Genomic DNA, 22,836 nt, shown 5'->3' with positions numbered 1-22,836 from the left:
CTGTAAAAACAATATTTTCCTGAAAGAAAATGTACATATTTAAACCTTGAAAGGAAATTTGTATCTCCAGCTGGTTCTCTCTTGTTTATCACGTGCGATGCCTTTTGTTCTCCACTTGTGTGGGTTCAAGTGGACAGTGGCATATTGTCATCCAATTGAAGTAACCACTGTGTACTGAATGGTCTCTTCCTCTGCCAAACATTCTGGGCAGCATTCAATGAAAATGTTCTTAAGTGAACGGGAACTGCCGTGAGCTTCCGGGCGCACGGCCCGGCGAGGCCGCCACTACAATCCAATGTTAATTGGTCCACTTAAGGAGGCCCCACGGGCTTCGCGGCGCAAATCACAGCTTGCCATCTGATTTGCCGGGACCAGCTCGACAGTCCCCCACTAACAAGGTCAAGCGGCACTTAAACTGCTATTGCACAGCCAAGCCCACTCAGCTCACTGCCATGGCGACAAGACCACCAGTCCCACGATTCGGGGATGCAGACCTGGGGGAGACTCCAAGTGACAATGGAGGCCAGAAGGGATGTCCTGTTACCCTGGGGGTCCCAGAGGGTCAACTACAGGGCAGCTGGTGCCGCCTGGGAGGAAATGGCAGTGGCTGTCAGCTAGGGCAGCGTGACCAGGAGAACCAGCACCCAGTGCCGCAAGATGGCCAACAGCCGACACCGGGTCGCATGGTTGAGTTGGCACTGGATACCCCACCTTCTCCCCCTCCCCCCCAAAACAGGAATGCGCCTAGCACCGCTCCCACCCTAAATTGTGCCGTGTCCTGGCCCACGCATCCTGGGTAATGGGGGTGGCCGAGGACAGAGCAGTCACCAATGTGAAGGTCGGCACACGGCGCAGAGATCAGGATCCATCGGGCCCCACCCAGATGGATTGTCAAACGTGAGTTAATCATGCTATACAGAAGGAGCCATCCCTCCCACTGACCACATATCCATTCTCCTGCAGGACCTCCAGCGGATAGTACCGGCCCATCTGAGGTGGCCCCCCACCTCCCGTGTGGACACCTCGGAGCTCCAAGGATGCCACCATCGATGCATCACAACTGTCATCCCCACCCTCCAGCAGCACAGAGACACGCACGTCAGTGGGCAATGGCAGTGGACGGGCATCTGGGGCACAGTCTGGTGAGGACCACGCTGCTGCTGATGTGCATCAGGTGGCGGCAGGAACCTCCAGGCGAGACAACAGTCGGAGGTTTGCTGGATCCCAGGACCCAGCTGGGTCCCATTGAGATGCTGAGTCTCTGGACAAGGTTTACCCGGAGATCATGCAGGCGATAGGGTGCGGCCATGTAATTCAGCGGGAATGTCAGCAGCCCTCCAGTGGATCCATACCCGATTGGAGGAGTCGCCGAGGCCACGAGCGCAGGAGATGGCTCCAACAATGCATGGCACCGAGGCCAACACTGCTATGGTGGTGACTGCAGTGGAGAGCCTGGTGCACAATGTTGGCAGTATGAGTGGAGGTGTCCAAGGCGTGGCTCAATTAGTGACAGCCTAGAGTGAGGGCCTCAGCAGAATGTCTGACACGCTGGGGGATGCGATCCTGCACTAGGCGGACCTTGATGAAGTGCTGCGGAACATATCCCAGCCTCAGGTGGGCCTAGCTGATACATTCTGGGGCATGATCCGTCTCAGATGTGCATCGCCGAGGCGCTGCGGAATCTGTCCTAGTTGCAAGTAGGCGTTGTCAGGGCGCAGCAGAGCGTGTCCCAGTCACCGAGGAGCATCGGCGAGGGCATCAGCACTGTGCTGCAGCCACTAGGGAGCCACATGGGCTGTCAGAGCCAGAAGACGTAGGGGCCACCGGGGTTCGAATCAGCTGAACTCGAGGGCCCTATGGGCACTGACCGGGAGGACGGGAGGCTAGTTGCCAACCCAGACCCAGCCAACACCACCACGTCTCGCAGTCAGCACGTGAACAGGGTGGCAGGGCTGTGCATGTACTGCCGGCAAGGGCGCCAGAGCCCTCAGGCTCCAGAGCCCTAAGAAGACACCTGCAGGGGCACCAAAGGCCATGGGATGTGGTAAGCAGCTGACTGCCTCCATCTCTGATGTGCATTCTGGGGACATACCTAGAGACAGCAGTAGAGCACAGAAGGCTCTACTGCTGTAGAGGGCACGATGGGAGGGGGTGAAAAGGGAGGAGGGGATAGGTTGGGGGTAAGGATGGAGTGTGCGTTGGGAGGGTAGGGGTGGGGGAGGGGGAGGGGCTGGTGAGGAGAGTGGAGCGGCACCATCAGAATAGTGGGGTAGCCGTGGCCACATATGTGGGGGACATTAAAAAACCTTCACCACAACCAGTAGCCACTCCCCACCCCCCCCCCCCCCCCCAACCACGTGCAGGTGATGGGTGTGAGCACGCACTCAGCAGACAGGTAGGTGTCAGGCAATGGCATAGATTGAGGAGCACCAGCGCTCAGCTCTCTGCAGGTTATCATCACTGGCCTGCACTCAACAGTGATCCACTGCCAGTGCCAACATAATCCCAGCCCCCTGGATTGATATAACAAAGACCCTGAGAGTGTGAAATGGTGGGGAAGGGGAGGTGGGGAATGATGACGGAGAGGCGCAGAGGGTTGGGGGAGGTAGGGGTGGGTGAAGGAGGGAGAGGGGGAGGGGATGCGATGACAGACTAGCCCACTCCCTATGTGAAGCGGCGACGATGAAGGCCACCCTGGTCATCTGGGCTTGCCACACCCTTGTCGCTGGCGCCTGCCCTCCAGCTTCTGGCTGGTGCTCCAGTTCTTTGAGCCCCTCCTGGTCCGGGGCCTCCTCCTCGGAGGTAGCCACATGTTCCTCCCTCTCCACATTCAGCACATCACCCTGCTGCTGCGCCAGGTTTTGGAGGACACAGCAGACCACCACAAAGCGGGCGGCCCCGTGGGAAGTGTACTGCAGGGCACCAGTGGAGTGGTCAAGGCATCGAAACCGCATTTTCAGCAGTCCGATGCGCCACTCAATGACAGACCGTATGGCTGCATGGCCCTCGTGTTATCGGGTCTCCACATCGCTCACCGCCCTCCGCACTGGCATCTTCAGCCAGGTCTTCAGCAGCTATCCCTTATCCCACAAGAGGCAACCGGCCATCCGGGAGGTGGTCCTCGAAAAGGCCGGGGGTGTCCGACTGCCCCAGGAGGTGGGCCCACTCCCTGGGAAGCAAGCACACACAGTGATGGTTGCACACGAGCTGGATGTTCATGGAATGGATCTCCTTCCTGTGACGCAGGGCTCTTCCAGATGGCCCAGTGAGCACAAAGTGACATGCGTGCCAATCTATGAGCTCCTGGACCTGGGGCAGCACATCGATGGCAGAGAATCCTACTGTCCTTGAATCTTGTTGGCCTGGTCTGTGTCAAAGTTTATCTAGTCGGCTGCCCAAGCATCCAGGGCTTCCGTGAGCTGTCGGATGCACCTGTGGGCTGAAGCTTGCACGATGCCACACAAGTCCCCACTCGAGCCCTGGAATGATCCTCAGGCATAGAAGTTCAGTGCTGCAGTGACCTTGACAGTCATCAGGAGCTGCTGTCCTCCTCCTCCACGTGGTGCCAAGTCCGCAAGAAGAATGCAGCATGATTGAACAGTAGTTAGTTAGCACAGTTGCTTCACAGCTTCAGGGTCCCAGGTTCGATTCTAGCTTGGGTCACTGTCTGTGCGGAGTCTGCACGTTCTCCCGTGTCTGCGTGGGTTTCCTCCGGGTGCTCCGGTTTCCTCCCACAGTCCAAAGATGTGCAGGTTAGGTGGATTGGCCATGATAAATTGCCCTTTGGTTCAAAATGGCTAGATGGGGCACACGCAATCTGTCATCTGCTCAAAAGACCATGCACCCTGGGCCGCCGCAGGACTCCCCCTCTGGGTCTCACCCTGGCCTGATGGGCGGCTGAGTCCTCAGGCTGTGGGGCGGGGCCCTGCAGATGGGTCACCACCTTGAGCATCTGCCGTCACTGCTGCCACCGCCGTTGTGCCACCCAGCTTGCCAGCAGCACCACTAGGCAAAGTTCCGCGGATCCCAGAGTATCATCCATCCCATTCGATATCTGTAAGAAATTGGGAGTGAGACTGACAAGCAGTGTTGTCTTCCAATGTGGGATCGTCCAGTTCCCCCATTTCTCTCCTCCATCTCCCAACCCAGCACGTCCTGCTCACACACACCCGGCCCCAGCGGGGGCCCATGCTCACTGGCCCCCACACCCTGCACTCCAGACGTCCACTCATAGCGTCACCAGACTGGGTGTAGGTCCCCTCCCCGTTTCATGAAACGACCCGGAGCTGGGTTCCATCCCCTGGGTGTTCAGATGTTGGCTGCTGCGTCGGTGGTGTTTCCTCCTGCAGTGTTCAGGCACAGTGTCCAGGCATCACGGTTTGATTGGGCTGCTAGGCAATCACCCCCACATGCTACATGGCCTGCCCACCCACAGGAATCCATTTGGGATCTGTGAAGTGTTCACTTAACCACAATTGTCAATTCCCTATTAGCAATAGCCTCCAGCCGCACGGCCAGAGGTCAGTGGGTGTCATAGGCGGTCAGTAGGGTAAACAGGCAGGAGCTACGGTTGCTCCAGAATGGGTACGCACGATCCAGGGGTTGGTATGGCGGACCTGTGCACGATTGCTCTGGCTCTAATACCCCCAGCCCCTTGGTTGGCACCCCCACTCCCCCGCCAAACACTGGGGCTGCAAGCCCAGCGCCCCCGGGCTGTTTGCCTGTGAGCAAAGAGGGCTACTCGCCTCCTTGGCTCCCCTTCTGCCAGTTTCACGTTTTAAAAAAGTGTGCTAATCACTGCCCACGTGACCACTAGCTGGAGAGGCGATTAGATTATGGAAAACCATTGTATATGGATGGATCCCATTAATTGTATGGAAATTGGGCTGAAGCGGAATCTCAATTTCTTCTCCTGGAGTGGGCCGGTTGGATCGCGGTTTGGCACCCGGAGTGATTCTCGCTTTTTCCTCTCCCGCTATTTAAAATCCTCAACCTGCTCTCGGTCGAGCGCAACAAGGCCACTGAATCATGCCCTCTGTGTTTCCACTCTGCACAACTTTTTCACACGCCATGTGCTGCTCTTGCAGGATCCAAAGGCCTCATCATTAAGTGTGTGATAAATAAGCAAATCCATGTCATCAGTGCCAAAGATTAAGGATGGAATTTTCTGGAATATTGGCAAAGGCTGAGAGCAGCTGGCACCAATGGTGGCTTTCTCACCTGTATTGTTCGGGACATAGTGCAAAAGATTTAAAGGGGCAGGTCCCATGATGTCACACTGGCCCACGAGCAACTTATTTCCTTGAAGATCAGGTGCCACTTGCACCCCACCCGCAAGTGAATGTCAATAGGAGATTTGGCCCTCCACGCATCCATACATTGAATGGAGAGAATTCTGTTAAAACTATTGAGCCTGTAGTTTTAATGGGACTATCAGCCTGTTATTTTCTTTACATGCCATGCCCACCATCCACCCCCCCACCCCTTCTCTGTAGGGATATTCACAGCCTCCACTTGGGATCTCCAGGTCGAGCATTCGAACACAGGCATTCCCCAAATGGGGAATCGCAGGCGCCAGCCCATGTCCATTCACACCTTGTTAGATATGCCTGAGAGTGCAATGTGAGGCACGTGCTGTGGAGTGATGCCCTGCCATGTAATGTTGGTGAAAGACTATCCTTTAGCCTGGTTCGACAGAGTGCTCCCGGTGTGGTTTCTTTAAATGGATGGTGTAGCATATAGACTTGGCATTCATTATCATGTGGACTCCTTTGGACAAACTTCAAACTTCAAAAATGTAACTTACACTGGTGAGCTGAGAGGTATTTGTGTGAATGATTGAACAAACTGCACATTCAAACAGATTGTCAGCTTCCATTGTTGCAATCAGTTCTTCAGTGTAAAGGATTCAATAAGGAATTAACCACATTTTCTCGTGGGCATGAGTCCACAGCAGAATTAACCCTTCATACGATTCATAACTGGCAGTGAATTATCAGTTGAGTTCAGTCGGGCCTCAGGAAGACTGGTGTGAGAATTGAAAACGTCACGTCAGTATCCTGTGGGAGGAGGTTGTATGCTGAGCCTGATTATGGATACCTTTATGCCATTCACAAGCCAGTTAAATGTCACGATGAGGGGATTGTTGGCTTTTCCTTTTACACAAATAAACCAAATGGATTTAGTCATAGAAACATAGAAAATAGGAGCAGGAGGAGGCCATTTGGGCCTTTGTGCCTGCTCTGCCATTCATTATGATCATGGCTGATCATCCAACCCATCAGTATTTACCCTCTGAAAGGCATCAAACTCTTGAGTAGACCTAGAATGTGTGACCAAAGAAGCATGTTTCTTTTCTCGGAATTGTTGTTAAAATATATTTATTTCTTTCTCTAGTTCTTTCCTGGCCGACCCTTTGTCATGAAGTTGCTTGAGATCATTAACTCTTGGCTGACAGAAGTTGATACAACACCAATCTCCTCCTCTGCTTTAGCGGATGTGTTAAGCAACAAGAAGGGGGTAAGCTGACCGCTGATGCCTTGAGTGCACGGATCTTGTTCCATTTTAAGGTGCTGTTCTTTCTTTTGGGACCCATGTAAGATGGTCACGACTAAATTCAATAAACAATTCAGGAGAACCTTCTTCAACCAGAGTGGTTAAAATGTGGAACTCACTACTATCGGGAGAAGCTGAGGTGAAAAGGTCAGATGCATTTAAGTGGAAGCCAGATAAGAACATTAGGGAGAAAGGAATGGAACGATATGTAAATAGGATTTGTTTCCAAGGGGTAGTAGGAGATTTGTGAGGAGCTTGAACATTGGGACAGACCAGTTGGGCCAAATAAGCTATAATTATGTTCTCAATTCTTTCTCATGATACACATCCCAGACAGAACAAAATGTAGTTTCCTTCTCTCTGCTCAGCATCAACCCGCTACCCACCCCCCTCCACTCCCCATGCCAATTAAGCTTGTAGACTTCCATCAACTCTTTTCCCTTTCAAGATTGCTAAGCTTTCTTTCCTTTTGAAGGTGTCTCTGTGGCTCAATTACTGAATGTACCCATGAGTGCAGGATAGGGACACTTGATGGATGCCCTTCCTGCTCTTTTATCTCATGCAATATGAAAATAGTGTCCAGGAATATTATTGGACCAGCAGCTCAGGTCATGAACTCAAATGTCAAGTTGTGGAATTTACCTTAACTTAGCTGATAATGCGTGAGCTATTGCCAGAAAAATAAAGGCTATCAAAGCTTCTAGATTGTTGTAATGAACCTCAACTGGTTTAGTGATCTCCTTCAGACAAGGGAATCTGCCGTGCTTCCCTGTAAATTACACCATCTGGTTGATTCTTATTGACCACTGAAATAGTCTACGCCAGTCAGTTATTACTAACAATCGCTCTTCAAGAAGAAACCTTTGGCATCTTTCCCCGACATCTAGAAAGCAAATAAAAAGAGGACATGATCAGCGGTCCAGCCCCACAGTACTGCAGTAGTTGTCCAGGTATGATGACAAAACCAGGTTTCCAAAAACTGGAATTGTCCAGAAATTAGAGATTTTCTTTTTCTCAGGCAATGCTCTTAGAACAGAACAAGCATGGGGAAGGAAGAGGTCATTCTCGGGTTAATCCCAAAGGCGGAATCGAAGAGGGTTGTGCACAGATTGGCACCTGAATCCATTGCCGATTGCAGCATTTAAAAATCTGCCTCTTCCACCAGCCGCCCCCCCCCCCCCGCCCCCCACCACCACCACACCCATCCCATTCTCCGAATATTCTGCCCATTTCCTGCAAGAATCACTCCACTGTAAAGTTAACAGATTTTTTCAAAGATTTTTTCAAAGTTTGCCCAATCAAATTTATTAATCTTCAATGATTCTGTAATTAATGCTGATGAAGAATTTTCACACACAAAAACTCCCCATCCAGTGATCTACACAGTAGCTAGTTTTATGACATTAATGATCAGTACAGAGCGAGCTACAGAGGCAGCTTGTGTGAAGGAATTTGTTCCAAATTTTGGCACAGTGTCGGACCCAAGGGGCTGGATTTCGGACGTTGTACAGGTAGTGTATAATACTCATAAAGTGCTGCGTTTGAACTTCGGAGTATTTTATTCATGCTTTTAAGAAAAAGCATTTGAAGAAAATGGGCACATGCTTACAGCTAACAGATATACTGTGTTTTTCCCCCAATGCTGTTTTCTGTTATGTCTTACAGCACCAGGTTAAAGTCCAACAGGTTTGTTTGGAATCACTAGCTTTCAGAGTGTTAGTCGAAACAAACCTGTTGGACTTTAACCTGGTGTTGTAAGACTTCTTACTGTGCCCACCCCAGTCCAACGCCAGCATCCGCACATCATGGTTTTGTGTTAATGATGGGAATGAAATAATTATTGATTAATAAGTCATTGATATCAGATCGGCAAAATTGTTTACATGATCATTGAAAATATTTGATAGCTACAGGTACTGGGAACATTTATAACCTGTCAATACAATGTGTACTATCACTTTAAACAACTTCAGTTAAATCTGCACCAGTGTTCAACAGCAAGTTAGAGAAATTGGGAGATAATCAGAGGGTTACTTACATTACAGATCTTTGTGCTGCTCTCAGTGCTTCTTCATTTGCATGTCTGTCCTCTCACGGCAGCTGCAGACTGTTCCCCACTCCTGGCACCTTTTCTTGGTTTTGCCTGGGTCCATTTTGTGTTGGCATTCATTGAAGGCCGTTCCATACAGATTAAAGGAGGCAATTCCTTCCCCCCTCAACGTCACAGATTCTTGCTCCTCAGAACATTTCCTAGACCCCATGTACGGACTGGCAAGTCTCTGTGGAGGCAATTTTAGCTTGAGGGCAAGATGCAAAGTTCTTGGAGGCCAGCTAGGGGGGTGGGGGGGCATGGTAGCGCAGTGGTAGCACAGTTGCTTCACAGCTCCAGGGTCCCAGGTTCGATTCCCAGCTTGGGTCACTGTCTGTGTGGAGTTTTCACTTTCTCCCCGTGTCTACGTGGGTTTCCTCCCGGTGCTCCGGTTTCCTCCCACAATCCAAAGATGCGCAGGTTAGGTGGGTTGGCTATGATAACTTACCCTTAGTGTTCAAAAAGGTTAGCTGGGGTCACTGGGTTCCAGGGATAGATTGGAGGTCTGGGCTTAAGTGGGTGCTCTTTCCAATGGCTGGTGCAGACTCGATGGGCTGAATGGCCTTCTGCACTGTAAATTCTATTTTTCTTTAAATGGGCTGTGGAAAGGATTTACTTCCAGTTTTCATGCAATGGGGTTGCCGTATATGCACTGTATAGACTGTGGGAAATGGAACAACGCATTTTCATTCTGGTGCAGTACAGCTCTTGTGTGTCTCAGTGTCTTCATTTTGTAGATTGAGTGAATGAAAGCCACTCCTGTCCGGTATAGTATGGTTAAGATGTAATCCGAATTCTTGTGTCGTACAATGAGTAGAAGAAAATCAAGGAGTACAAGGAAAGTATGCAATAACTTTCAGAGGGCAATTGTTATTTGATGCTACAACTCAAGTGTACATCTTAGTGTCAAATTTCATGCAGAACATATCTGATAAAAGGAATGATTTACTCCTGTCTGGTGTAATATATTTAAGTTTACTCTAGCTTATTATAATACAGGTAAGTGTGAAACATTTGCCCAAGGTGATGAGGAGTAAAGGTGGGTAAATGGAGCTGAGGTGCAAATCAGGCATGGGTTAATTGATGATGGATTGGATTGGAGTTGTTTATTGTCACGTGTACCGAGGTACAGTGAAAAGTATTTTTCTGCGAGCAGCTCAACAGATCATTGAGTACATGGGAAGAAAAGGGAATAAAAGAAAATACATAATAGGGCAACACAATGTACCTACATAAGCACCGGCATCGGGTGAAGCATACAGGGGTGTAGTGTTAATGAGGTCGGTCCATAAGAGGGTCATTTAGGAGTCTGGTAACAGCGGGGAAGAAGCTGTTTTTGAGTCTGTTCGTGCGTGTTCTCAGACTTCTGTATCTCCTGCCCGATGGAAGAAGTTGGAAGAGTGAGTAAGCCGGGTGGGAGGAGTCTTTGATTATGCTGCCCGCTTTCCCCAGGCAGCGGGAGGTGTAAATGGAGTCAATGGATGGGAGGCAGGTTCGTGTGATGGACTGGGCGGTGTTCACAACTCTCTGAAGTTTCTTGCGGTCCTGGGCCGAGCAGTTGCCATACCAGGCTGTGATGCAGCCCGATAGGATGCTTTCTATGGTGCATCTGGAAAAGTTGGTAAGGGTTAATGTGGACATGCCAAATTTCCTTAGTTTCCTGAGGAAGTATAGGCGCTGTTGTGCTTTCTTGGTGGTAGCATCGACGTTGGGTGGACCAGGACAGATTTTTGTAGATGTGCACCCCTAGGAATTTGAAACTGCTAACCATCTCCACCTCGGCCCCATTGATGCTGACAGGGGTGTGTACAGTACTTTGCTTCCTGAAGTCAATGACCAGCTCTTTAGTTTTGCTGGCATTGAGGGAGAGATTGCTGTCGCTGCACCATTCCACTCTCTATCTCCCTCCTGATTGAATAGACTTGAGGGGTTGAAAGGCCTTCACATGTTCCGATGAATCCTATTACAATTTATCTGTTCTGTACAACTTTAATATACCTGACTGTCGGCTTCTGAGTATATTTATGTGCAGAAAGTGCAACAAAAACGTTCAAAGTAACATCAGTATTGATTGTTTTTCTTTGTTCCCTAGAGAACTGGGGCCTTCTTACCCAATGGAATGAATTGGGTGGGTTGCCGGGGCAGCAGGCCTCAGTTTCGAGGTTACCCGTGCTCGGTCTGGACCCTATTCCACCTCTTGACAGTGCAGGCTGCAAATTACAATGAATCAATGGCACAGAGGGAAAAAAGTAAGGCTTTTGATATTTTTTAATGTTGTCTATGTATTATCTTAAAGAAGGTAATTGTATGGCTGGCTGGGGTATAGGTTGCCACCCATAGAGATTAAGAGAAGATAGAATTGTGTTGCAGTTTAGGAAAGGGCTTTATTGATGGGCTTTGAATAAGGAGTCCTGTAAAACCCTTACCTTCTGAATTAAGGGTACTTGTTTTATTCACATTAGGTATGAGTACTATTGTTTCGATAAGAAACCAGAACTCCAGGAGAGAGGAAGCTTGGAACTTGAATCACAGATTACAAGTTCTGAGGAATGCCAATGGGGGGTTGGAAAGTGTATCACATGATGTTCACCGCCAGAGCACAGTGTTTAGAGTAGAAACACTGCAGTGGGGTCTCCATTTCCACTCCCTCCTGTGGGAGGCTCACCCAAGCCTCCCCAGCAGAGACCCCCAAAATAAAGAAACCCTGCAGAAGAGAGACCCCTATCAGGAAGATCCCAGAAGAGACACCCCTGTATGGAAGCTAGAGAGCAGTCCAGATAAGGCAGTGAAACAAATCACTCTTTTAACACTCAGTTGGGCAGTACACCTGCTGACTCAGCCACAGGAAGCAGCACATGTCAATTCCTGGAAAGAGAAAAACAGTCAGCTGAGTTTAAACACCCTCAGATCTTTGAGCTGCAAGCCTTTCATTCATTATGGGCAGCACGGTAGCATAGTGGTTAGTACTATAGCTTCAAAGCGCCAGGGTCCCAGGTTCGATTCCCGCTTGGGTCACTGTCTGTGCGGAGTCTGCACGTTCTCCCTGTGTCTGAGTGGGTTTCCTCCAGGTGCTCCGGTTCACTCCCACAGTCCAAAGGTGGATTGGCCATGCTAAATTGTCCTTAGGTTAGATGGGGTTGCTGGGTTACGGGGACAGGGCGGTGGTGTGGGCTTAAGTAGGGTGATCTTTCCCAGAGCCGGTGCAGAACCGATGGGCTGAATGGCCTCCTTCTGCACTGTAAATTCTATGATTCTATGATGTATATTTGATATTGATTTTAATAGACTGATTGGGAACTTCCACATACACACAGCTGTCACCACTGTTCCATTCATCTCCCTTCATGGTTGAGTAACTTTGAAATGGTCAACTGTAAAACTAACCGCATTGTAAGGGGGAGGATAGCCCACTGATAAACATTGCGGCAAACCCCTTAAAGAGTAACCCCCTTGGCCCACCGCAACGTCCACCGCATCAGGCAGATGCTTGTCAGGACCTGCACCAATTCTCACCCACATGATTCCGGGACTAGAGAGGACTGCAGAGTCACGAGGGCCCAGGGAATATGGGGCTGGATTCTCCAATTTTGAGGCTATGTCCAGAGGAAGTGTCGAGTTTTGCAATGAAAATGTCGGTGGCGCCCCTGCACTGATGCTCCGCCCAGTGGGGGGATAGCATCCACGCCATGTAAAACCCCTGGCGTTCACGACAGAAATGGCTAGAGAATTGTCTGGTCCGTGGCCGTGCATGTGCATGGTGGAAACCTGCAATGGCGTGCTTTACAACATGGCGCCGGCCGTGTGCGGATCTTGCCTGTCAGATAGTGCCGCCCTCGCCACCCCCGGATCACCCCCCACCAGACTCCCCACCGAAGACCAGCGGAACGGCCCCCACCCCCAGACAGCCGCCACGCGTGGTTGACGAAAACTCAGGCCACAAGTGATCCACGCCATCGGGAAGTCGGCCCATCGGGGGTGAAGCATCGGGGGAGGGCCTTCAGCTGATGTCCTGAGGCTATCCCAATGGCGTGCAGCTTACTCAGCGATGATGCCGTTTTGGAGGGGGCGGAGCATCCAAAAACAGGCGCCGCCCCCGATTTTGGCGTCAAATTGGATTCTCTGCCCGATTGCCGAATACAATTTCGGCCTCGGCAAGCGGAGAATCTCGCCCATGAGGTCTTAATGACCCATTTGTATCCACCCACTGGCATGGGCGCAAACCTTGAAGCCGATGCCTGCAGGGGGCCAAAGCATCAGAAACAGAACAGTGCCCAAAGCCGATCCTGTTTTCTCCCCAACGCTTGATTCTCTACTGCATCAGGAACCTTAAGAAGGATATTTTGGCCTTGGAGGTAGTGCAATGTAGGTTTACTAAAATAATATCTGGATGACGGGGGTTAATTTACGAGGAGAGATTACACAAATTAGGTCTCTATTTGCTGGAATTTAGAAGGTTAAGGGGTGATCTGATCAAAGTTTTTGCGATATTAACAGGAAAAGACAGGGTAGATGAAGATAAACTATTTCCACTGGTTGGAGATTCTAAAACTAGGGGGAATAGTCTAAACATTAGGGCTAAAACATTCAGGGGAGATGTTAGGAAGGACTTCTTCACTCAATGGGTGGTCTGGAACTCTCTCCCACAAACAGCAGTTGAAGCTAAAACAGTTGTTAATTTTAAATCTGAGATAGATAGATTTTTGCTAAGCAAAGATATTAAGGGATGTGGGCCCAAGGCAGGTGTATGGAGTTAGGTCACAGATCACCCACGATCACATTAAATGGCAGGACAGATGCGAGAGGCTGAATGGCCTACTCCTGTTCCTATGTTCCGAAGTCCACCACCAGCAGCCCGAGGCAGAGAATCATTAAGACTATCCGAGGCGGAATAGGCAGATTTTTATCAATATGGGAATCGAGGATTATGAGGATAAGATAGGAAATTGGAGTTAAGGATATCGATCAATCGTGATCTCATTGAATGGCGGAGCAGATTCGATGGGCCAAATGGCCTACTTCTAATCCTAAGTCTTATGGTCTGTCAGGAAACTCCTGTGCTTTTCAATTTCCCTGTATTCTCCACCTTTTATTAATTCTCAGGCCTCCAAAGGCTGTTACTTGACTTTGAGAGATAGCTGTCAAGGGACACAATGGGGGGAAGGCTCCCGATGATCATTGAGTGAAACAGGCAGCAGAAAATAGGCTGAAGTGCAGCCGAGAGCTGCCGAGTCAAACTATTGAAACTAACGGTGCAGCCAAAGCATGAGCGGTACTGGTAGAGAAGAGGACGGGCCATGGGACTGCAGGAAAAAGGGGAAATGATTCCAGGATCAGTCAGCATATTCCAGAAAGAGGGAACGAAAGGGAAAGCAAACGGATGGTCTCCATGTGAGCACGAGCATGCGGGAAGCTATCATTACCGAGCATGTGCGGGACAGAAAAGAACTGTTTGATGCTGCATTTCCTGCCTCAGAAACTTCCAGCGGGTCAGGACTGAAAGCGCGTAATAGCCCGCCCCTGGGCACTGGAGGAAAGTTGCTTGTATCACCTCAATGTTTCTTACCGTTCATTTTTTTTGCCACGGTGTGAGTGGTGATTTGCCACAGCTGCCACTCCCCCCCCCCCCCCCCCACCCCAAATCGTGGCTCCCTAGATGACCGCCTAGTTTCCTCAGTGGTTACCCCAACCCTGCCTGGCCTGCAGGAGCTGGGACAGATGACCAGGGGCGAAATTCTCCGTTATCGGCGGAAAGTCCGCCGATCGGCTCAAAAAACGGCGCAAATCCCGCTTGCGTCACGTCATAAAAATGGGACGATAGTCTCCGGCCCGAAATGGGCTAGCAGCGACGTAACGGGATCCGCGCTTGCGCAGTGGTTCACGCCGTGCAGCGTCATGCGTGCTGCACGGCGTGACGGCTCATAAGGCCGCGCAGCCCCCCCCCAACCGACCGGAACACCCGACCGCAACACCCGACTGGATGGCTGGCCGTCGCTCAGCCCCGAGGTTCGAGTCACGCGATGTGGAAGCGCTCCTGGACGCGGTGGAGCAGAGGAGGGACGCCCTGTATCCCGGGCACGGCCGCAGAGTTGCCCCACGCCACAGCCGGCGTCTGTGGAGGGAAGTGGCAGAGGCCGTCACCGCTGTGGCCCTGACACCACGGACAGGCACCCAGTGCCACAAGAAGGTGAACGACCTCGTCAGAGCAGGCAGGGTGAGCCTCCCCATATCCCCCCCTCCCCCATATCCCCCCTCCCCCATATCCCCCCTCCCCCATATCCCCCCTCCCCCATATCCCCCATATCCCCCCCTCCCCATATCCCCCTCCTCCATATCCCCCCTCCCCCATATCCCCCCTCCCCCATATCCCCCCTCCCCCATATCCCCCCCTCCCCCATATCCCCCCTCCCCCATATCTCCCCTCCCCATATCCCCCCTCCCCCATATCTCCCCTCCCCATATCCCCCCTCCCCCATATCCCCCTCCCCCATATCCCCCCTCCCCCATATCCCCCTCCTCCATATCCCCCCTCCCCTATATCCCCCCCATATCCCCCATATCCCCCCTCCCCCATATCCCCCCTCCCCCATATCCCCCATATCCCCCCCTCCCCCATATCCCCCCTCCCCCATATCCCCCCTCCTCCATATCCCCCCTCCCCATATCCGCCCTCCCCCATATCCCCCTCCCATATCCCCCCTCCACCATATCCCCCCTCCCCCATATCCCCCCTCCCCCATATCTCCCCTCCCCCATATCCCCCCTCCCCCATATCTCCCCTCCCCCATATCCCCCCGCCCCCATATCCCCCTCCCCCATATCCCCCCTCCCCCATATCCCCCATATCCCCCCTCCCCCATATCACCCATATCCCCCCTCCCCCATACCCCCCCTCCCCCATATCCCCCATATCCCCCCTCCCCCATATCCCCCCTCCCCCATATCCCCCCTCCCCCATATCCCCCCTCCCCCATATCCCCCATATACCCCCCTCCCCATATCCCCCCCTCCCCCATATCCCCAAGTGAATCCAGCCCTAACCTTAACCTCTGCAATGCACGCGCAACCGATGGCGTGCATTCATATACCTGCCTAACACTGTTGCCTTTTACCCCTGCCACCACCCCCCCCCCCCCACAGGAGAAGCGCGCACACAACAATAGGGAGCATGTGAGGACTGGAGGAGGGCCCGCTGATGAGAGGCCACTGACCGTACACGAGGAAAGGGCCCTGGAACTGGCTGGCGGACCTGACGACCGGGAGGTTGCTGATGCAGAGGTCGGGGGCCCACGAGCAAGTGAGCCACCAACAGCCTGTCCCCATATCCCCCCTCCCCTATATCCCCCTCTCCCGTATCACCTGATCACTGCCTGATGTCTAACCATGCATGCTTCATTGTGTATCGCAGGACCAAACGTCCAGGCACCCATCCCCGCAGATGCACACCGCCCGCAGGATGCCCCTCGGAGACCACGGGAGACGGAGAGACCCGGACCCTCCAGCATGCGACGCCCGCAGGATGCCCCTCGGAGACCACGGGAGACGGAGAGACCCGGACCCTCCAGCATGCGACGCCCGCAGGATGCCCCTCGGAGACCACGGGAGACGGAGAGACCCGGACCCTCCAGCATGCGACGCCCGCAGGATGCCCCTCGCACACCACGGGAGACGGAGAGACCTGGAGCAACAGGGAGACGACACCCCCGTCACGTGCGGGAGCGACCACCCAGCGATGAGGGGGGCAGCCACAGGCCCCCGTCACATCCGAGCCAGGACACCACTACCCAGGACACCACTATCCAGGACACCCCTACCCGGGACACCACTACCCAGGACACCCCTACCCGGGACAGCACTACCCGGGAGAGCACTACCCAGGACACCCCTACCCGGGACAGCACTACCCGGGACAGCACTACCCAGGACACCCCTACCCGGGAAGACGAAATACCGGACAGTGACTCAGAGTGGATGGGTGGAGACGAACCCCCACCCCAAAGTGCCATGGAGTCAGAGTGGGACGAAGAGCACGACACAACGCCACTGCTGTCACCAACACCCTCCACCATCGCAGAAACACTCACCACGGTTGGGCACTTTAGTGATGAGGCGTCTGGTACACTCACTGGTGCGCACAACACAGCCGTCCCGGTACAGCAGGTGGAGGTAGGAGCAGCAGAGGGACCGGGCGGTCGGAGGGCAGCCCAGGCCAAGCGAACATCTGCCGCCCAGATGGATCCCGGGTTCCTGCAGTTACCACACCCACACATAGATCCGATGCAACCACCGACACGGAGACGAGCGAATAGGGTGACGGGTGGCTTGCGGCGGCTGCGGTCGCAGGTGGAGGAGTCCACCCGCGTCCAGGAGCTGGGAGTGGTCCCGGTCATGCGTGCCACCCAGGCTGACACCGCACGGGTGGCGTCCGCGGTGGAGGGAATGGGTGCGACGGTGTCAGACATGGGGAACGGTTTGCGAGGCCTGGGGCCTTCCGTGCAGGTGGCGTCTGTGGCCCAGGAAATGGCTGCCCTCTCACAGGAGGCCATGAGCCAGTGCCAGCGCCAGATGGCAGAGGCGCTCAACGCCATAGCCCAGTCTCAGCAGGCCATAGCCCAGTCTCAGCAGGCCATAGCCCAGTCTCTGCAGGCCATGGCCCAGTCTCTGCAGGCCATGGCCCAGTCTCTGCAGGCCATGGCCCAGTCTCAGCAGGCCATCGCTGAGGGCATCGGCGCCAGTGGCCATATGCGAGCCGGCGTCGCACTGTCACAGACAGGGTTTGACAACACCCTGGGCTCCATGGCTGCAAACCTGCAGACCCCTGTCGATACCAGCACGGGCCTCCAGGACTGGCAGCGCCAGATGTCGGGGGGGCGTCGGATGGCCAGTCCGTTCGCATCCCCTACCCATGTAGAGGCCTGGGGGCCATCGGGCACCCCGAGGGAGGAGGAGGTGGTGTGGTCCGTCCCGGCTCCCTCTGTAGGGGAGGTCACGGTACACCGCGACACCTCGGACTCCCCCCCTTCCGTCCCAGGTGCATCGGGTGGGCAACGGGCAGGACAGGCTGGCAGCTCGCCATCCCAGTCGCCCGGGCCGCAGCCTGGCCCATCTAGGCCAGGACGCCCCAGGAAACGGCCGCCAAAGGGATCCAGTGTCAGAGGGCAGGAATCACAGGAGTCCACCTCCAGTTCTGCTGTACCGTCTGGGGAACCACGTAGACGTAGTCAAAGGGCCCGTAAGGCCAAACAATTAGACACTGAGTAAGTTGGCACGGGTGCAGGGCACAGATGAGTTTTAGGGGCTAGGGCACGTGCATGAACTCCTTTGGTTATTAAAGTCAATGTTACACCTACCGAAGCTGCCTTTGTGCTCTGTCCAAAGTGTGCGGGCGTGTCATGTACGTTGAGCGCAAGTGTGTGTGTGAGGGGTGGTCTTATCTCAGCCCCAGGTGAGTCTGCCCCCTTCCCCCTGGGCCGCCATCAACATCCCCCGGGCAGAGGACGGGACCGTGCGCTGCAGTGTCACAGCCGCATGCAGGGATGGTCCGGGTGGATGGTGGTACTGTGGCCATGGGTCAGACATAGTCCAACGATGTAGAGCCAGGAGCTCATCGCAGGGCGGGTTGTCATCATCCTCCATGGCCTGCGATAGACACGCGTCCACCCGCAACTGGGTGAGCCCGGCCCGTTGTGCCGCCGGTGGATCGGCAATTGGGGGGGGGGGGTGGTGTGCATGCGGGTGGGGTGTGTGGGGTTGGGGAGGGGGGTGAGTGTGCTGGGTGGGTGGGGGGTGTGGGTGGGTGAGGGGTGTGGGTGGTCGGCTGTTGCCATGGTGTGCGGTCTGTGGCCATACTACCCGATTCCCACGCCCATCTAGTCAGTGAAGCGGGCGGCTATCAGTCTGTCCCATGCCCGCTGGGCCAGCCGGTAACGGTGGACAGCCACCCGCCTGTGTCTACCCCGTCTGCCCTGACCATTGCCCCCATCCCCCTCATCTGGGGAGGACTGTGCCTCTTCCTGCTGCTCCTCCACTCCGCCCTCCTCTGCCTGCGGCACATCGCCCCTCTGCTGGGCTATGTTGTGCAGGACGCAGCACACCACAATGATGCGGCCGACCCTATCTGACCGATACTGGAGGGCGCCCCCAGAGAAGTCCAGGCACCTGAAACGCATCTTCAGCACGCCAAAGCACCTCTCGATCACTCCCCTTGTCGCTACATGGGCATCATTGTAGCGGTTCTCCGCCTCATTGCGTGGCCTCCGTATAGGCGTCATCAGCCACGATCGCAATGGGTAGCCCCTGTCGCCCAGCAACCAGCCCCTCAGCCGGGGATGGCGTCCCTCGTACATGCCGGGGATGGGTGACCGCGACAACACGAATGAGTCGTGTACACTGCCTGGGTGACGGGCGCAGACGTGCAGGATCATCATGCGGTGGTCGCAGACCACCTGTACGTTCATCGAATAGGTCCCCTTCCTATTAGTGAACACGGCCCTGTTATCTGCAGGTGGCCGCACGGCGATGTGCATCCCATCGATCGCGCCCTGGACCATGGGGAACCCGGCAACGACAGAGAAGCCCAGGGCCCGGGCATCTTGGCTGGCCCGGTCCACGGGGAAGCAGATGTAGCGGTGCGCCATGGCATAAAGGGCATCTGTCACTGCCCGGATGCACCGGTGCACCGATGTCTGCGATATGCAGGACAGGTCCCCACTCGGTGCCTGGAATGACCCCGTTGCATAAAAGTTCAGGGCCACCGTAACCTTGACGGACACGGGGAGAGGGTGTCCCCCGCCAGTGCCACGCGGTGACAGGTGTGCCAGCAGGTGGCAGATGTGTGCCACGGTTTCCCGGCTCATCCGGAGTCTCCTCCTGCATTCCCGGTCCGTGAGGTCCTGGTATGACTGCCGGGACCGGTACACACGGGGCGCCCTCAGTTGCCTCCGTTGCCGTGGGGCCGCGACGTCCTCCTCCCCCTCCTCGTCCTGTTGGTCAGGTGTCCCTCCAGCCTGGGCGGCTGCCGCCTGCCCCTCTGCGGCAGCCTGCGCCGCCTCTCTGGCACGCTCCTCCTCCTCCTCCTCATCCAGGGCAACATAGACATGAGCGGCTGCCACCACGGCGGCCAACATCGCTGGATGGTCTGAAAACATGACGGCCTGGTGGGGGGGGAGGGGAACGACGACATGTCATCATTGCCCATATCCCCTCCTCCCCCCAGCCAGGTGGCATGGACCGCATGGGTCCAACTGTTGGAGGCTGGCACCTGGCCAGGTGGACCAACTCATTTGCCCTCCCATCACCCTCCTCGGCACGGACCCCCTCCCCAACCTCCACCCCGGCACGGACCCCCTCCCCAACCTCCACCCCGGCACGGACCCCCTCCCCAACCTCCACCCTGGCACGGACCCCTTCCCCAACCTCCACCCCGGCACGGACCCCCCCCAACCTCCACCCCGGCACGGACCCCCTCCCCAACCTCCACCCCAGCACGGACCCCCTCCCCAACCTCCACCCCGGCACGGACCCCCTCCCCAACCTCCACCCCGGCACGGACCCCCTCCCCAACCTCCACCCCGGCACGGACCCCCTCCCCAACCTCCACCCCGGCACGGACCCCCTCCAACCCCCAACCTCCACCCCAGCACAGAACCCCTCCCCAACCTCCACCCCGGGACGGACCCCCTCCCCAACCTCCACCCCGGCACGGACTCCCCCCAACCCCCAACCTGCACCCCGGCACGGACCCCCTCCCCAACCTCCACCCCAGCACGGACCCTTTCCCCAACCTCCACCCCGGCACGGACTCCCTCCCCAACCTCCACCCCGGCACGGACCCCCTCCCCAACCTCCACCCCGGCACGGACCCCCTCCCCAACCTCCACCCCGGCACGGACCCCCCCAACCCCCAACCTCCACCCCGGCACGGACCCCCTCCCCAACCTCCACCCCGGCACGGACCCCCCCAACCCCCAACCTCCACCCCGGCACGGACCCCCTCCCCAACCTCCACCCCGGCACGGACCCCCTCCCCAACCTCCACCCCGGCACGGACCCCCCCCAACCTCCACCCCGGCACGGACCCCCTCCCCAACCTCCACCCCAGCACGGACCCCCTCCCCAACCTCCACCCCGGCACGGACCCCCTCCCCAACCTCCACCCCGGCACGGACCCCCTCCCCAACCTCCACCCCGGCACGGACCCCCTCCTCAACCTCCACCCCGGCACGGACCCCCCCCCAACCCCCAACTTCCACCCCGGCACGGACCCCCTCCCCAACCTCCACGCCAGCACGGACCCCCTCCCCAACCTCCACCCCGGCACGGACCACCTCCCCAACCTCCACCCCGGCACGGACCCCCTCCCCAACCTCCACCCCGGCACGGACCCTCTCCCCAACCTCCACCCCGGCACGGACCCCCTCCAACCCCCAACCTCCACCCCAGCACGGACCCCCTCCCCAACCTCCACCCCGGCACGGACCCCCTCCCCAACCTCCACCCCGGCACGGACCCCCTCCCCAACCTCCACCCCGGCACGGACCCCCTCCAACCCCCAACCTCCACCCCAGCACGGACCCCCTCCCCAACCTCCACCCCAGCACGGACCCCCCCCCCCAGCCTCCACCCCGGCACGGACCCCCTCCAACCCCCAACCTCCACCCCAGCACGGACCCTCTCCCCAACCTCCACCCCAGCACGGACTCCAACCTCCACCCCGGCACGGACCCCCTCCAACCCCCAGCCTCCACCCCAGCACGGACCCCCTCCAACCCCCAACCTCCACCCCAGCACGGACCCCCTCCCGGCACTCCCCCGGAGCCCAGCCTACTCTAACCACCCCCCCCCCCCCCCTCCGCACACACACACACACAAGCCGAGACACACCTCTCCTCACGCAATCAGTCTGCGGCCACGCCATTTCCTGCCCAGAGCCAACCCCCCAGGCCGTCACTCACCTCCTCGCTGGTCGGCGTGAGCCTGGAGCACCGGGTCACGCCGATGAAAAGGAGGTTTGATTCACGTCGACGTGAACGGTCATCACGTCGACGGGACTTCGGCCCATCCGGAAGGGAAAATATCGGCAGGCCGAAAATCGGCTGCCTTGCGCAGACCCGTGACATTCTCCGCGGCAGCGGCGCCATTAACGCCCCGCCGACTTTTCTTCCTTCGGAGACTTCGGCGGGGGCGGGATTCACGGCGGCCAACGGCCATTCTCCGACCCGGCGGGGGGTCGGAGAATGACGCCCCAGGTCTCTGTAATCCGTGTGAAGTTTTTGTCTGTCTGTCAGTTATGGAGTGTCCTGGTTTTGGTAGCATTAACATTTCTTTCCCAACGCCAGATTAGTTCTTCATTTAAACAAAAACATTTTTGAGATGTGGTTATGGTAAGATCGTGGGCTGGATTCTCTGCCCTGCCCCGCCGCATTTCTGCTTCAGCCTGCCGGCGGGATGCTCCGTTACGCCGGCTGGTCAATGGGGTTCCCATTGTGGGGAAACCCCCGGGCTGCCGGCAAAACGGAGCATCCCGATGGTGGAGAATCCAGCCCCATATTGATTGATGATCCCTAGTTGCCCACTGACTGAACCATTACATTGCTCATGGATCGTGGTGTAACAATGACCATGTCAATGAAGGGGTGATGATTTATCTCCAGTCAGAAAAGTGTGCATCTTTGACGGGAACATAAAGATGATGCTATGTTCATGACTCTTCTTTCTCATTGGTAGACTTATCAGGGAAGGAATTTTCCACCCAATGGCTTCACCAGTGCATTCATCAGTAAAATTGCTTCCAGATAAGTAATGAAGATGAGGCAACATTTGGTTCCCGTATTCAATCTCCAGGATGTACCATGTCAGTTATTCTCAGTCAGGGCAGCAGTGGGGCATTAGAGATGAGTTCAACATCCCAAGACAGTAGAGTTGGGAGGTTTACCATGATGGTACCCACATGACCACCCAGTGACTCCAACTGGAAACGCACATGCATATTGGGAGGGCTAAGAGTGGGTTTGGTTTTAGAGCCAAAATTTGACTCCTCGCACTGCATGTCTAATCTCACAAGTGAATGGCTCGACAGCCTTAGCCAAGGAAGGTATTGGTCGCCGGCCTCTCCGTGATTCTGGTACCTGGCACAGAGTAGTGAAGAATAAGGGGAACCTTTTCTGGCCCTTTACACTCACCTATTTTTCTTTATC

General features: G+C 55.5%; 1 protein-coding gene across 1 annotated transcript in view; it reads left to right on the top strand.

Moving 5' to 3' along the window:
- qsox1 (quiescin Q6 sulfhydryl oxidase 1) overlaps positions 1-22,836 on the top strand; it is a 226,042-nt gene that overhangs the window by 147,768 nt on the left and 55,438 nt on the right. Inside the window, exons 9-10 of the mRNA XM_072511606.1 lie at positions 6,397-6,519; positions 10,737-10,893. Coding sequence (XP_072367707.1) covers positions 6,397-6,519; positions 10,737-10,893 — 280 coding nt within the window. The remainder of the gene's footprint in view (positions 1-6,396; positions 6,520-10,736; positions 10,894-22,836) is intronic.

The sequence above is a fragment of the Scyliorhinus torazame genome, chromosome 7 (assembly GCF_047496885.1).
Source record: "Scyliorhinus torazame isolate Kashiwa2021f chromosome 7, sScyTor2.1, whole genome shotgun sequence".
Lineage (NCBI taxonomy): Eukaryota > Metazoa > Chordata > Chondrichthyes > Carcharhiniformes > Scyliorhinidae > Scyliorhinus > Scyliorhinus torazame.
Note: the sequence above shows the minus strand (reverse complement) of the source record. Positions and strands in the feature narration are given on the sequence as shown.